General features: G+C 38.7%; 1 protein-coding gene across 5 annotated transcripts in view; it reads left to right on the forward strand.

The window, feature by feature from the left end:
- The window catches only part of LOC107555880 (Nance-Horan syndrome protein-like), a 59,936-nt gene extending 43,950 nt beyond the window's left edge, over nt 1-15,986 (forward strand). The window contains exons 2-11 of one of the 5 annotated variants that reach the window (XM_016238805.1): nt 3,994-4,146; nt 4,962-5,101; nt 5,328-5,372; nt 6,418-6,462; nt 6,853-6,915; nt 9,771-9,966; nt 10,171-10,302; nt 10,459-13,473; nt 13,805-13,928; nt 15,256-15,986. In XM_016238805.1, the coding sequence (XP_016094291.1) occupies nt 3,994-4,146; nt 4,962-5,101; nt 5,328-5,372; nt 6,418-6,462; nt 6,853-6,915; nt 9,771-9,966; nt 10,171-10,302; nt 10,459-13,473; nt 13,805-13,928; nt 15,256-15,859 (4,517 nt within the window). In that variant the 3' untranslated portion in view covers nt 15,860-15,986. Of the gene's footprint in view, nt 1-3,993; nt 4,147-4,961; nt 5,102-5,327; nt 5,373-6,417; nt 6,463-6,852; nt 6,916-7,630; nt 7,655-9,770; nt 9,967-10,170; nt 10,303-10,458; nt 13,474-13,804; nt 13,929-15,255 lie in introns of all 5 variants that reach the window. The other 4 variants (XM_016238813.1, XM_016238822.1, XM_016238840.1 and 1 more) reach the window with 4 other exon arrangements.
- The last annotated feature ends 1,127 nt before the right edge of the window (nt 15,987-17,113 follow it).

The following is a 17,113-nucleotide window of genomic DNA, read 5'->3' on the forward strand; positions in this document are numbered from 1 at the left end:
CTCTCTCTATATATATATATATATATATATATATATATACATATACATAATAATATAACATTGTACACTAATTTTATAAACAAAAATGAATAATTAAAAATACATTTATTATTCACTCTATTTCCTGAAAGTGGGTACAGAGCAATCCAGGTCACAAGAAGTTCAACTACTGTAAAGATTGGGATCCCCTGCTGTAAATGGAAGGAAAGTGCTCCTCAAAGAGGACATGATATATTGATATCTATAGTCCATAGTGTTGTTAGTGCTGTGTAGTATCAGTGGGTATTAAGCACTCCTGCAGAGGGACCAGCTTTTAGACACAGAGTCCCCAGCCCCCATCAGAGAGACAGTCAATCTCTATCCGTACACCAGGCAGCTGGATGGCTGCAGCTAACAATCTCCTTTTAGGGAATAAATGCATTTATCATTGATGAGTTAGTGCATGAGGACTTCTTATGTTTCTTGTTTAATGCTGTTTAGTGCTTTAGTATTAAGTCTATTGATAGATAAATCCACTATTTGATTTTCCCCAGCAAGATCTCAACAATGTCTTTGAGCTCTGCTAGGCAAGCTTGACCTAGATTCATCTATACTAGCGCTCTGATTGTTAATGACTAGAACATCTATATTATTAAAAGAAGAAGTGCAACCGATGGTTTGTGTAGCATGAAAACATGTCCTTTTTCTTTGTATATTTGTGAATGGAATGAAAAATTCCATAAACTGTATTGCATTGCATTTATAGTTTGAGTGTGTAGTTTGTAAATGTCCCTTGATTTTGCTATTATGATTTCTCAGTTTATTCTCAATGGAAGTGAATATCTCTTATTGTTTTATTTTTTGCAGTTGTACTTTGCATGTAATAGGCATATATTATTTATTTATTACAATAGCATGGTCATTGTAGGCCTACATTTGTTAAATGTTTGTGTTGTGAAGCATATTATAGATCTGGACTTTTATGGTGGGCATTTTTATTTTGTAATGCAATATTGGCCAAAGGTTTTCGTTCAAAAGTTGTTGTTTTTTTTAGAAATTAATACTTTTATTCAGCAAGGATGCATTAAATCTTACAAAATATTTCAAATAAATGTCTTTCTTTTGAAGTTTATGTTCAACAAAGAATCCTGAATAAATTGTAATAAGAAAATCAGCAAATCAGCATATTAGAATGATTTCTGAAGGATCATATCTGAAGTTTTCTTCCACCTGTATACTTTGGTAGTTTCATTATTTTAATTAGAACTTTTTTCTCTCTGTATTGTCCTTCTGTATTCCTAATTAGAGATTTGTCAGTACTTTTCTTTGCCTTGCTGCTGGCAGAGTCCTGACTCGCATTGCTGACTGTGCACCTGCTGGAGACAGAATGAAAGAAAAAGAGAGAGAGAGAGAGAGCAGCTCTCCCAGTCTTGCAGTAGTGCTAGCAGAATCCTTCACGCCTTCATTCTGTATGAGCAGTCCAGGGAAAGATGGGAAACTCTCAGAGAAAGATACCTGGCCGTGGCTTGAAAAAGAGGAGAATGACAAAGAGGGGTAGTAAGAACGCAGGCCAGAGAGTAAGCACAACAGGTAAGACGACTAGATTGCTGACAAGGATAGTGATCTAGAATCCCTGCAGAGGTGAATGCAGGTAGTCCATGAACGAGAATATAGATGACCATCGTTTTAATGTTTTAACTCATTTCTTTGCATTCTGGTGCAATTGTACTGCAGTGTACTTCTGTCTCACTAAGCATTGACCTCTTTACATGAATCAAACTCTTCAGTAACTGTGATTTTCAATGCCACTGAACGGAACATTGAGAATTTTGATGTTTTTGTGATTTATATTTAAAAATGTACATTGAAGAAATTCATGAAATCCATGTGTGCTTTGCATTGTGGAGTTTATTTTGAAAATGTCCCTATGTGCACAAGTAGTAATAAGCTTAACTGTGACTAATGACATAATAAGAGTCTCAGACTATTATATTACATCATGCTATATGTAACTCTGCATACAAAGCATACTTCCTCTTTGGCTGAATTAATTTGTAATAGATGTCCAAAATGTCCAAGTGCAGAGGGAATGAAAACAGTGCATGTATGCTAGATGTGCTGCATGAGGATCAGTTCTTGATAATGCAGGGCAAAAACGATAGGAACAGCAGAGCGGTGCTGAGTAATAGAGTCTGTTCACTGCAGTCGCACATCATTACAGTGCACGTCCAAATGGAGAGAGGGGAGATGAGGAGCAGGTGAAGATCAAGACACTAACTCAACACAATTATTTCCAAAGCAGATGTTTAATGAAATATGTTTATATCAGTGTTTCTCTCACCTTGTCCTCCATTTTGGATTTTTTTTCTCTTAAGGTGTTGCAGTGCATTCTGGGATTGCTTTTCTTGTGAAGGATACATATGTCACTGATGCATTGATAGTAGCCTAATTAAGGTGCCTACCTTTTGGAAAAGCTTTCATTGGTGGACATTTAGTTATTAATATATATTATATTATATTATATTACATTCCTCACACTGACGGAGGTCTGCATCAGTAGTGTGCCAATCAGGTGTCTTTAAAAGCTTTAAAAGCTTCTAAAGGTTAACGCTATAAATAATACAGTGATTAAGTTTCCACCGCACTAACTAAATGCAATATCTTTATAAAATGTATAAGTTATAACAATTTGATTTGATTTCCCTTTATATAGACAAATTTCAACAAACAGTTATTATTTTACTAGTTGATTAGAATTTGGTTTAAAGTAAAATATAAAATTTAAGTAAAGTTAGTTTTGCATTGTTTGCAAAACTCATCTCATGCAATGCAATTCATTTATTGTTAAGTGTAGCTTAATTGTGCAAATATGTGGTGTCACTGCAAATTTTTGGTTACTCAATGCAAGTTAACACTGAACATGGAAAGACATTTAACAGTGCAAAAAGCAGGTATCAGATTAGTATTACTGAGTAAAACCACTCAAAACATTGTTCATTTTAATGGTTGTTTGGATGTGGTCAGACTAAAGGTTATAGAAAGGGCTTGTATCGGATTACCAAATGCCTCTGTGTTTGTGTGTGTGTGTGTGTGTGTATTCAGTTCTGTCAAACCAATAGACGTGGCCATTGTCATGGTTTACCTCATGGTTAATAAGTACTAAAATGTTTCCTTTCTGACTGTCAGCCTGAATTGTCTGAATCATATATAGCCATAGCTTTAAGAAATATAAGACCCCATTTGCGGTATCCTCTCAGAAAACCTGAGTCTAAGAAAAAAATATTCCCAGACCCTTCCTTGTGAAGCCACTTCTGTTTTGTATTACACTCTCAAGTAATATGTCCTTTGGCTTTTGTTCCAATTACATACAACAAAGGATTTGTTGCAATAGAATCCAGTGTTTTTCTAAGCGTCAATCATTAATCTCCACCCTTTTCTTTGTGGTCTTCTAAGACAGGTAATGCATTTCTGTTATTATTTTGCTGATCACGGCCTGATAAGGATTTGCTAATTCATGTAAATTAGATATGAAGGGTTGCTTGGATACAGATGACTCTGGGTAGTTCAAGGGGACCACTGTGCATTGAATACTGATGGGCAGATGCTCCTTTATAGAGGAGAGGAGGAGACAGGATGCTGGGGAAAAGAGAAAAAGATAGAGGGAGAAATACTAATGAAGTTGTCTTTCACCTTTGTCTCCCTAGAATGCCATTTGTTGTATACATAATATTGATTACAGTGAATGAATATGGAAACATACATTATTGCTCAAAAGTTTGGGTAAGAACACACCGTTCCCATTACCTGTCCAACAGCAAGAGTTAATTCCAACACAACTACAATGGGTTCTGATAGAGATTACGTAATATTAAATAGAATCATATAAGCATTAAAGAAAAAGGATGTAGAAATTTCACTCTGTCCAGTAGGATCTTATTCTATTCTAAGTTTGAATAAAAATCCTGTACACATTCCAGATTTCTGACCTTGTCATTTCTTTGTCTTTCTCTCTAGCCGTATCAAATCTGGACAATGAGAGTAAACTGACATCCCACTATCAGGCTCCATGGCATCAACAACACAATCTGTTCCACACTTGTACACGGCCACCATGTCTGGAGGAGTTGCACCGACATGCCAAGCTCAACCTGCGGGCACTGCAAAGAGGTACTGAGTCAGGTTTCTGGGCCTATATTTTTTGGTTCCAAACCACAGTACCATTTGATTTTTATAATTATTTTCATCCAAACATATCTTATATCACAAAAGTTGTGGTTCAGTGGTCTGCCCAGGGCCACAATGGTGATAGATCAGCGTAGAGAAGTGACAGCTCAAGATAGATGAGAATTATGATCCTGGAGTTCCCCTCAGGGATCAATAAAGTGTTTATATGTAGTCCTCAATCTGTCTAAACATCTATCAGGTTCCTGAGTCTACCTGGAAATGTGTTTGAGTTTGAAGCTGTAAATTTGACTTAAAATATGTGTGAATATATATATATATCTAAGAAAGAAAAGGAAGATTTCACACATCACTGTAAAATGCCTTTAGAGGCAGATATTAGGGAATTTGTTGTTGAACTTCTGATTCATACTGCCACCTTGTGTTTGAATGATGAAATTTGATCTGGCATTGCCTCAAGTTTAGTGTGAACCATCTAGCATAATTTATATTTTCCCCTTGAATCAATTTTACTTCCATCAGTTACACATAAAATGTGACCAGAACATTGATTGTACATCGTCAGTATTCAACAAAAACGCCTTCTGCACATGAACAATTTAGTTAGCAGTTGGCAGTCTGTACATTTTATAAAACTGAAGCTGTTATAATTCATACTTTAGTTTAGACTAAAATAGCTCAGCCAACTGAAGTGTGTGTGTGTGTGTGTGTGTGTGTGTGTGTGTGTGTGTGTGTGTGTGTGTGTGTGTGTGTGTGTGTGTGTGTGTGTTTGTGTGTGTGTCTGTGTGTGTACTATACAGACCAGCAGCAGCGTCAGCGTTCAACCAGCAAAGAGCGTGGTCGGGTCACCATATCGATATCTGTGGCCCCGCCCATGCCAACCTTCCCTTCAACTCACAAACTCAGAAGGCGGGAGCAGAGGGGCCGACACTCACGCCTGGTAAGAACATAACATTTAATCTCCACTCTTGTAGAGGAGGTCCAAACATCAGTGGTTCTCAGCGGGTTTTGCTTCAGGACCCAGATTTTGTGTCAAATGTCAAGTGGTGATCTAACCCAGTTCCAGAAATGTTTATCTTAAAACATAAACTATAACTATAACTATAAAAATATAAAAATATATTTTTGGCCTAAATTAGCACGCTCTCTCCTGCCACGCACACCAGGAGAGAAGCATTAGAGAGAGTGATGTGCAAACTATCCAGAGGAAGGTAAAGCGGATCTGTTTGCTTGTATTGTGTGGATGTTCTCTGTGATACCATCCCATGGAAATATATTTTGAATTCTGTTTTTTTTTTTTACATTGTGTCCAGTATTTTCTTTATTTCTTGTGCTTTTTAACTGAATGTAAAACATTGAACTAACATTTTAAATAATATAGATAAAATGTTTAAGTAATAATCAATAATGCTGCTTACAGTCAAACCAAAATGTATTCAGACACCTTCAACATTTCACACATTGTCACAGTTTATTCATTATAGTTTATAAAATGGTAATAAAATATGTAAAGAACTCAGAGTTAAACTGTGTCAGAACAAATTCATCTTGATAATGTCAGATAACACTTAAGCAAGGTCAAAGTGCCTGAATAATTTTTGGTCCCCAATTTTTTATCAGTTTTACTGTATGAAGAATTTTTGGGTATAATATGACACATTTTATTTTGCTATCCTCACTTACATAAATTAACTATAGTGTCCTTCACCCACTAGTAAAATAAATATATAAAAAATTATATCTGGTGTTTGAATAATTTTTGGTTTGACTGAGTGACAAACGCTTAGTATGCTGGGAAGTATCTTCCTTGACATCATAGTAACCCTCCATAATAATGAACCTACAAACCTATTTCAGATAGAGAGATGGAATCATGTGAAGGAAAAAAAAACATAAAAAACATCAGAGGAGAGATTTGAGTGTCATTCTGACATACTGGTTTTAGTTATAAGCTGACCAACAACCAATCTGTATCAACTATGAGTTGTGTAGAAACACACAGAAGTTGGCTTGACAACATAATGTTGCCATAGAGCAATAAAATATAAAAAAGTTTGTCCAGTGTAGTGTTTGGAATGAAGAGGTGATTTATAATTCTTTTTTTTTTTTTTATACATGTATTCTGTTTTACATCTTAAAATTTTTCATAAGGTAACATGCACAAGAGTAAAATGGGCAGCAGCATGTGATTTTAAAGGTGGTGAAAGGTATTCTGGGATCTTCATCTGTTTTGTTTATTGCTTTTAACTGCTGCAGGAGAGACCAGCCAAAGAGGCTGAATTCAAACCCGTCCTCAGAAAGGTAAATGACATAATTTTTTTGAAATGTGAAAACAGAACTCCTGATCTATTTTTTTTAAAGTACAGGTACCAAGACCATGCCAGATTGATTAAACTCCTTCCATAACAATAAAATGTAGTAAATTCCTTCTCCATCAAATTATAGCCTTTCATTTCAGCATGTATGTTGCAGAGTTGAACCACATACATCTCAGTGGTTCAACGTTCCTCATAGAAAACAGTTCCAAAAGAGAGCATGTCTATGTTGTTTTGTGTGTGCATGTCACCCTGTTCCCTGACGGCATGTGCACACCATGGACACCACAGAAACATCCCATCAGACATTTATTTTGATTTAACAAGTGCATTTTTTTATATTTGTTTAGTTATGTTTTCCATCTTTTAATTTTAGTATCAGCGCTCCCGTTCCTCCTCCCCTGTTCAGTGTTGTTACTTCATTCCCTGGATTAGAAAGGTATTTTGCCCCATTAAAGACTGATTGTTAACTCTAACTCCTAACCATTTCTGTTTCTCCTTGGTTTAACGTGTAGGCTAGAACAAGACTTTCTCCAGAAGTAAATATTTAATGTCTGTTCATGGGGTTTAAGCCAGTTTGCTGTATCTTTTTTGCAAAAAATCTGCAAAGATTTATATTTGATATTGCTGATAACATCATCAGAGTAAATCCTGATCATAATGAAGTAAATTACTCCATAAGGATGTGTTTGTATTTATAGGCAGAATCAGTTAAGGAATATGCTACTGTGTAAATAATTTATACCATTTGTTAAATGGCACCATGTTAAGTGGGGCAGCTCAGTATGATCTGGGACAACAAATATAATACATAATAAATATATTAAAATATATGATATACAGCATTTGGAATATCACAGAGAGATCTGATATAGTAGGACCATTTCTTCTAGTTCTTGCTTGACATTGAATGCTACTCCACTGCTTTTTGTGATTTATTTCAAGATTTTTCCATGGATTTCCTTTCTGGCTTATTTACTCCCTAGGGTGCCACTTGGCCTTCATGAAAGACATTATTTTATATATTTGCATGCAGCCATGGAAAAAAATCATTCTGTCTCTTTGCCTGTGTTTGATTCTTTTATTTATTTATTCTCCTTCATTGTCTCGTGTCTTCTGCCTCATAACCAATGCTGCATTTCTCGTCAACACAGAAAAATGGGATTTTGGCAATACATGTATGTATGTAGATGTCTACTTAATTAGGTATGGGCCGATTACCGGTTTCAAGGTATACCGCGATTTGAAAATGTCACAGTTTAAAAACTACTCAAATTTCCCGTTATACTGTTCCTGCGGTATGCATTGTTTTTTATGTCTTGTCAAAGACTAAAATTGTAGGAATCCCTCAGGTTGTGTGCAGCGCAGAGAGTAACACGACCCTTCCACCTCCTGTTGGTGTGAGCAGTCAGTCACCTGTGTGTTAGATGGCCAAAAGAGGTGAACCCCTGGAACTTAAAGGGTTAGTGCACCCAAAAATAAAAACTCTGTCATTAATTACTCACCCTTATGTCGTTTCAAACCCGTAAGACCTTCGTTCATCTTCGGAACACAAATTAAGATATTTTTGATGGAATATGAGAGCTGTCTGACCCTGCATAGACGGCAATACAACTGAAATGTTCCCAAGTCCAGAGACGTAGCAAGGAGGTCGGTAAAATAATCCATGTGACATCAGGGGTTCAACTGTAATTTTTACGAAGCTACGAGATCAAGATCAAATCACAACAACGTTGGAAACAGATCCGGCGTGACGCAGCTGACACAGAGCAGCATACGTTGTTTATGTCCAGCTGATACTCTCCAAAATGGCGCTAGGGTGACATGGAGGAGACGAATTGTTGAATAAAGTTGTTGTTTTTTTGTTTTTTTTTCGCACAAAAAGTATTCTCGTAGCTTCGTAAAATTACGGTTGAACCCCTGATGTCACATGGATTGTTTTACCGATCTCCTTGCTACGTCTCTGGACTTGGGAACATTTCAGTTGTATTGCTGTCTATGCAGGGTCAGACAGCTCTCAGATTCCATCAAAAATATCTTAATTTGTGTTCCGAAGATGAACGAAGGTCTTACGGGTTTGAAATGACATGAGGGTGAGTAATTAATGACAGAATTTTCATTTTTCTGTGAACTATCCCTTTAAGCGATCGACAACCAGCCGTGTTTTTGTTTTATTTCAGCGGATCTCTGTTCTGGACTTGCACAAACGGCATTGCAATCATTTTCCAAAATGTCATTTGTGTGGAAATATTACAAAGTCTGTAAATGGCCGTTAACAGAGGCCAGAGACACTGAAGACAGATGCAAAGAGGAGAAAATAATAGTGTTTATAAGCGCAGCGCTGCTTTGTTTACACAGGTAACCAAGGAAACGCTGTTTAGCTGCTGTTCCATAAGCGTCACCTGGTGTCAGAGAGTGAATTTTCATTTTCATTCAGCCCCTCTGCTGTTTCGGTTTCGTGCAGGCATTGTTTATGTAGTATACTTTCACAAATCTAGTCAGAATATTCAGTTTTTACTTCAGATTTGGTTATTATAAAATTATACAATTTAATTTAAATCAGAAATGGTTCATGCTACATGTATGTAGCATCTTTGTTTGGATCATGATTAAAATGCAGATCAAAGAAAAATATATTGTGTTCAATGGGAAAAAGTTGTTTTTTACCCAGACATTTAAAAAGTCATTTTAGAGCTGTAATTGCAATACCGTGGTAACGTGAAACTGTGATATTTTTGCTTAAGGTTATCATACCGTCGAAATCACATACCGGCCCATGCCTATACTTAATACAGTTGGTCCCAAAAAGTATTTGGACACTTAAACCTCATTCAAATGTATGAATGTCTTAATTGGATAACTAAGTTAGTTTTGAGGGGGAAAAAAATTTAAAGGTTAGCTTACACAAAATGTAATATTCTGTTTACTCATTTACTCACCCTTGACTTATTCCAAACCTGTATGAGTTTTTTTCGTGTGTTGAATGGAAAAGAAGATATTTTGAAGAATGTACAGTAGATAACCAAACACTTGCTTGTCCCTTTAACCATCAGTTGCCACTTGGTTTGCTATTTTGTATATTTCTAGTGCAGTGGAATTCATACATTAAGTGTGACTCCAAAAGTGTCTGAAGGTTTTTGGGGCCACTGTATAAAACTTGTGATCCTGTAGATAAAATTGTATCTTTACATTCAAAAGTGTGTTTGCAGTCTGTGTATTTGGATTGTCATCTTAAATCATCAGTCTTGTTCTGAATACAGCAACAGTAACAGTTCTAACATCATCCCATATTAGGCTGGAACCAACACAGAAACAGATGGAGAATTGCCAGTGATGAGCCATAGGCCTAAATGTCCTGTTCCCAATGTACCTACCATCTTGGACAAACAGACCAACTGGTCCAAAGCCCTGCCTCTTCCCACGCCAGAAGAGAGAATAAAGAATGACTCTCAAGTAATTCCATCCTGTATAATTCCAATAAATGTTTCTGGTAAGCAACATTACTTCAGATTCAATACAAACTAAAAACACCAACAATATATAACAATATATATATTCATATATATAACATTATTGCATCAAAGACCAAAAGAATTTGATTTTGTGGAACATATCACCAACTTTTATTCCCACTAAGGGAATCCATGACATATGCTTAACTAGTTCTAAGGGTCTGTGTTATTTTTCTTCACAGGTGTTGGATTTGACAGAGAAGCTAGTGCTCGCTGCTCTCTTGTTCACTCACAGTCGGTTCTACAGAGACGTCGAAAACTCAGGAGGCGAAAAACGATAACTGGCATCCCCAAACGTGTTCAACAAGACATGGGTATTGCCAGCTGATAATTTCCATCTAAAGTTCAAGTTCATCAAAGCAACTTTAAAAAAAAGAATCTGTTCATTTAACATCTGCATATCAAATTTTTTTTAAATGTTATCCTCATATAGTTTTAGTTTAATTATTGGTTTTCTGATTTACTTGTAGATTCTGATGAATCACCTGTGGCTAGAGAGAGAACAGTTATCATCCATGCCAACCCACACAAGTCACTATGGCATGAGGAGCTCTCCCTGAGTGGCCGAGTATTGCACACCAAGGACTCTGGCTGTCAGACAGATGACTTCTTGATTGCAGCTCCATCCCGGAGGCGTATCCGTGCCCAGAGGGGTCAGGGAATTCCAGCTTCTCTCTCACACTCCACTGGAAACATCACCTCCCTGCCAGATCGCTCTGATACTGTGTATGCTGCAGCATCAGCCACTCGTGTTCGTTCTAGAAGCCTACCACGTGAGGGTGGCCGGCTTCTGGATGAGGATCAAGATGACAGTGATGAAGATGATGATGATGATGATGATGAAGAGGAAGAACTCTCTTCATATGAAACCGAAGACTTCCTACCAGGTCCAGGACAGAGAATTCCAAAGGATGAGGAAGAAAGTACTGATGACCAGGCCATGCCAGAGCTACAGTTTGGAAGTCTCAAGCATATGCAGCATTCAGAGAGCCCTGACCACACATGGATTGAGAGAGGCAGATCCAGGCTCCCACGCAAAGTTGACATGGGGAGCTGTGAAATTTCCTCCAGCTCTGATACTTTCAGCAGCCCCATCCACTCTGCCTCCACTACAGGAGTGCTTGGCAGCCAGATGGACCATAAAGAGGATCACCAGTCCTCAAGTGGCAACTGGAGTGGAAGCAGCTCCACTTGCCCGTCACAGACATCTGAAACTCTACCACCTGCTGCCTCTCCTCCCCTGACTGGATCCTCACACTGTGATTCAGAACTCTCCCTCAATAATGGATCCCATGTCATTGATGACACCACTGGCTTCATAATTGATCCCTACCACATTGACAAGCCACAAGGACAGGGGCAACGATCCAATTCTTTTACCTCATCGGCTACTGATCAGATGGATGATGCAGGGGTCAGCACTGCTAGTGATGGTGAGTGGAACTGCGCCCAGGACCAGCAAGATCAGCCCTGCCCCCAAGACTTCAGCCCAAAGCATTCCAGAGAGGATGAGAGTGGCATCAGCTGCCCCAGTTATTCTAGTGGGGAAACTTATGAGAGCTTCAGTGACCAAGTATCCGCTAGGAAATCTGAGATGCACTACATCGTTGACACTGAAGGATTCTATTCCTCCATGCATTTTGATGGTGGTGTTAAGGATAGCAGAAGCTACTACAACTATGCAGCCATTGACCCTGACTGTGGCCCAAGTGGAAATGTAGCACCTGGCATGGGTGAATTCCCTCAGTCAGAGTACAGAGCCACCAGGACACTCGGCAGACCATGTCTCTCCTTAAAAAAACCAAAGGCCAAGCCACACCCACCAAAACGTAGCTCTTCATTAAAGGAAACAAGCAGTGGTGTGAACATTCTAGAGCAGAACGAACCAAAGATTACTTGCGAGTTGCCACTGCCCTTGTCTTCCAGAGAGATGAAATTGCAGCTGGACTTGGCTGGTTCTGCAGGGCACCTTGAGACTCCAGGTCTTGAGTCACTTGGCACATGGGGAGTGGAGAACGTCAGGGACGTACTTGACTGCTCCTCTCCATTCAGTTCCTCGGACACACATTCATTCAAGGACGAAGGTGCTGTGCAGGCAGACTATGCAGACCTCTGGCTCCACAATGACTTGAAATCAAATGACTCTTACCGGTCTCTGTCCAACTCGAGCACTGCTACAGGTACAACTGTTATTGAATGCATCAAGTTACCAGAATGTGCAGAAATGCAAGCCTGTGAACCCAGGTCCAGACCTACTTCCCCAACTCTTCCTCCACCTGAAGGTGAGTTCAAGCTTGCTTCCCCTGAAAAGCTGGTAGGCTTGGCATCCCCTTCCAGTGGATATTCTAGTCAATCTGAAACACCTACATCTTCCTTCCCTTCAGCTTTCTTCCCAGGGCCCCTTTCTCCATCCAGTGGCAAAAGGAAACCCAAAGTCCCTGAAAGGAAGTCCTCACTTTGTTCCCTACAACAGCCACAGCTTTCAGTCCGAAACCCAGGCATTTCCTTCAGGAGGGAAACTGACATCCATGCCATACCGCCCAGTCACCTTGACCTAAGTGCTCTTCACAGCAAGCACATTCCCCACAGAAATCAGATGCACATCCTACACCAGAATAAGCAGAAAGCTGCCATAGCTGCAGCTGCTGCTGCAGAAGCTCGCAATACAGCTGCTGCTTCTGCTGCTGCAGAGGCTCGCACTGCATCTGCAGCTTCTACTTCAGAGTGTGCAACAAGCACAGTAACCAGCTCAGCCCATTTGGCCATCACTCCAACTGTTCTTAGATCAGTTCAACTGCGATCTATTGGTAGAACAGCTGAAGGAAAACAAGAGTATGATCTGGCCAGTGCAAATCCAGTAACTCGTCCCAAGTGTCCCACAATAATAACTGATGCCCCATCCTCTAGCAACAGGCACAACAGGAAACCACCAGCCTACAAACCCCCTGTGGCACAGCTCTGTGAATCACAGGTTCCACTTGTGGAAAATGTTGTTCTTTCCCAGGAGGAAGTGAAAGTGAGGCAGGAAAGGCTTGGTCCTGGTACTTACTGGGCAATGACTGCTTTCAGAACTCCTGTAGACCCTACTCCTAAAAAAGAAGACTCTTCGACAAGGTCATCTCAAGGTCGCGAGCAAGAAAAAGACAGCAGAATGTATCCAGATGTGCAACTGACATTGTCACCAGAGAGACTAAAACAAGATCTAAATCAACTATTGCGGCCAGACACTTCAGCATATCCTGTGTGTTTGGCCAGCACAATGCCACCCCCTGCTTACAGTGAAATACAGAGGAGCAATTTTGTACTGTGCAACAGTCCTGACAAAGTGCCTGTTTCAACTCAAGAGGCATTGCACACTTACACAATCAGCGATGTACAAGTCCGAGAAGAGGATTATGAGACATCAGGTGTCACAACCAGAAGTGCCTCACAGGACATAAGGGAAGAAGGATCGACCCCAGACACAGAGGACTACTTCAGCAAGGGTAACTTGACAAATGTGATTGGTTTATTGTACCATGACCGTAGGTAATGATAACGACTACCGTAAACATACCTTGTGTCTGACATACTGTACAGTAGTTACATGACAAAACAAACTCCATGCAGCATCTGTAATTGTTTTTATTTCACCTCTAGAGGCCGCTATTCCAAACAGGAAATATAGGAGCTGATCAGTCAGTAAAACTGATATATTGGTCAACCTCTAATTCACATATTACTGTAGCACGACTAACATACATTTTTACTGGACTGATTTCACATTGAAGCTGTTGAATGCATAACTTGTTGTATGAATGCTTTGCATGTTGACAGAATCAACTCCCAGTGACAATTCAACCTCTCCTTTGACTGATGACTCTAAACCTGATGATGATAATGTTTTCCCATCCCCCAACATACTACGCACAACTGAAGATCTGTTTGCCATGATACACAGGTAAGCACGATTGTTTTACATTCCAGTTAGGGCTGGACGATATGGCCAAAATTGATATCACGATATATTTCTTAATTTCGGTCGATACGATATAATTCCGATATCGATATGAACACTATTTATCTGAAATAGAAATCTTTTGTAACATTATAAATGCCTTCATCATCACTTTTGATCAATTTTAAGCATCCTTGCTAAATAAAAGTATTCATTTCTATAATTTCTTTCCCAAAAAAATAATAAAAATTCTACTGAATGGAATAGTGTATAATGTTACAAAAGCTTTTTATTTCAGATAAATGCTGATCTTTGGATCTTTCTATTCATCAAAGAATCCTGAAAAAAAAATTTACTCAACTGTTTTAAATATTGATAATCAGCAAATCAGCATATTAGAATGATTTCTGAAGGATCATGTGACACTGAAGACTGGAGTAATGATGCTGAAAATTTACCAATGTATGATAATTTAATAAATTACATTTTAAAATCTATTCAAATAGAAAGCAATTTTAAATAGTAAAAATATTTCAACATTTTACTGTTTTTGCTGTACTTTGGATCAAATAAATGCAGCCTTGGTGAGCAGAAGAGAATTCTTAAAAAAAACAAAAAAACATTACAAATCTTTTGACTGGTAGTGTAGGCTGATTATTCTTATAGATTTAAACAAATGTGCTTCAGCCAGAAAAAAGGGTATGAAAAGTGCTCCGAGTTGCTGCAGAAAACTAAAAAATTGAACAACAAAAACTGGAAATGTTGCTGGAGATGGGCTTATTTAAAATGAAAACTGATTCTCTGCCAGCAGGAGGCGCTTTTAGAGTGATAAAACTAGCGGTTTCCCCAGTAATGGCTGTAATCAAAGCAGCTCCGCTCATGAACGCTACTTTATCAGATCAAATGAAAATGCCATCGAAACTTTCTGAAGACAGTCGGTTCCCTTCAGAGATACATTCTCATAAAACACCCACGCCCTGTTATGATTTTGAAACGTGCAGTGCTCATGTTTATTCAACGAAGTCAAACGCCACAAATAAATCAATGTATGCGAAACACTGGTAATGTATATCGAAATATCGGAAATGTGTTTAAAAATCATATCACCGCTATTGAAAAAAATTATATTGCGATACATATTGATATTGAATTATTGTCCAGCCCTAATTCCAGTGCACCATTTTGTGTCTCATTCTCATGTTCTATATGTCATACGGTTTTATTGATGACATTGCATGCAATCATGAAAACTGATTCTGCCATACAGGAAGTGTTAAACACTTGTTGTATTTTTATGTGACGAAGTACACTGTCAACCAAATTATTGCAGATCTAAAAGGAAAGTGCTGGGACGTAAAGACTCTGGGGAGATGAGTGGAAAAAGTCGGCCTGGTGTAGCACCTGCAACCGCCCCTGTCAGCAATCCTACTGTATGCCCGATCACCCCAGCTGCCTCAATCCCTTCAAACAGCTCCCAACGAGCCTCAGGACCCATCTACAGGAGTGCCAAAAAGTCCAGTACATCCAGTGAGGAGTTCAAACTCCTGCTGCTAAAGAAGGGTAGTCGCTCAGACTCGAGTTACCGCATGTCTGCTACGGAGATCCTTAAGAGCCCCATCACACCCAAGACTCAAGGAGAGCTGCTATTAGAGGCTGCAAGTCACCCAGAGGAGCCCCCCTCACTCCTACAGGATTCCACTAGCAGTGGCGATCCACTTCTAAGCCAATTCCCTAAGGCCAACAGTGAAGTATTCTCTCCAAAAACACTTACCATGTCAGCTGCCTCCAGACAGGGACGTTCCAGAATTCCACCTGCAGCAAATAGCAGTCGCTATAGCACGCGGAGTCGGCTGTACACTGCGCCAATGCAGGCCATATCAGAGGGAGAGACTGAGAACTCAGATGGAAGTCCACACGATGACCGCTCCTCTTAGTGGTATAACCATTTTTTTAACCACTTATCAAAATCATAAACCTTTTATAATATGAAAACATTCTATTTGAACTGTATGAGAGTGCTGTTCGCATATTATGATCTACCTTACTTTTCTCCCCTGATGTTTGTGGTTTGAAAAAAAATCATTGATTTCTTTAAGCTCCTTTTGTATTCTGTAGGTCAGCTGAAAACTTGGAAGAACTTGAATTTTTTTTTGCATTACCATTTATCATTGAGAGCTATGATTTTTGTCATAATCCCATGCTTTTATGCTCACAAAATGAGATGGTGAAATTAGTTGTAATTCTTTAACAAGACATTGAAAGGGTAACATTTTAATATAGAAAACAATTATTTTTCCATCATCCATCACAAATTGACATGAATATATGGAAGCTTTTCTAAGGACAATCGCACCATGGCCTTTCTTAGCAGGGTGTCTAAGTGTGCAAGGCGAAAGACTTCTGCGAAAAAGAAAGCTAGAAATGTTATGAACATAGTTCTAATATTGGGCTATTTTGTCAAATCATTAGTTCTTTTGCACTTAATTTGGTTAATTATGCCTTGAATTATACAACCTGGATGTACTGTTAAATAACAAGGCAAGCAGACAAAATTAATCCAGTTTTAGTTTTTAGTTTAGTGTAATGGTGGGTGGGTGTGTGTGTGTGTGTGTGTGGGTGTGTGTGTGTGTGTGTGTGTGTGTGTGTGTGTGTGAGAGACTCTTCATGCTGTTTGAATCTCAAACTGTCAAAAAGCATTCCAACAACTGTTACAAAAACTAATTTAATCCTTTTTACCTGTGTTTAGTTTACTTTTCTTCATAGACCCAAATTGGGTTGTGTATTTTAGTCACAATTCAGGTGTCATCATGTATATTTACTTAACCAACAAACAGAGATGATTTTTGTAACTGCAGAAAGAATGAGGACCTCAGTCTCAATGTATTCTGTGAATACCTTTAAAATCAAGAATACTGTTCATTTGAAGAAGAATGGATTCACTTTTAAAGTGAAACTCTTCAGAGTTGGAAGTCTTCTCGGAGTTTAAAACTCATAGGAATTAGCTAGATTTGTCAAGACTACACTGTGCCACTGAAGGGAAGGTGACAAGCTGTGAAAAGATCGATTTTTGGTCATCCATCTCTGATGAGCGCTCTTTCACTTTAGTTTCTTCATCCTCTGTACAGCATGCAATAAAACACTAGAAAATGTCACATCTCCACTTAAAATGTATTTCCACCTTCACTTGA

This window comes from Sinocyclocheilus grahami, unplaced genomic scaffold (genome assembly GCF_001515645.1).
Source record: "Sinocyclocheilus grahami isolate Dianchi unplaced genomic scaffold, SAMN03320097.WGS_v1.1 scaffold20.1, whole genome shotgun sequence".
Taxonomy (NCBI): domain Eukaryota; kingdom Metazoa; phylum Chordata; class Actinopteri; order Cypriniformes; family Cyprinidae; genus Sinocyclocheilus; species Sinocyclocheilus grahami.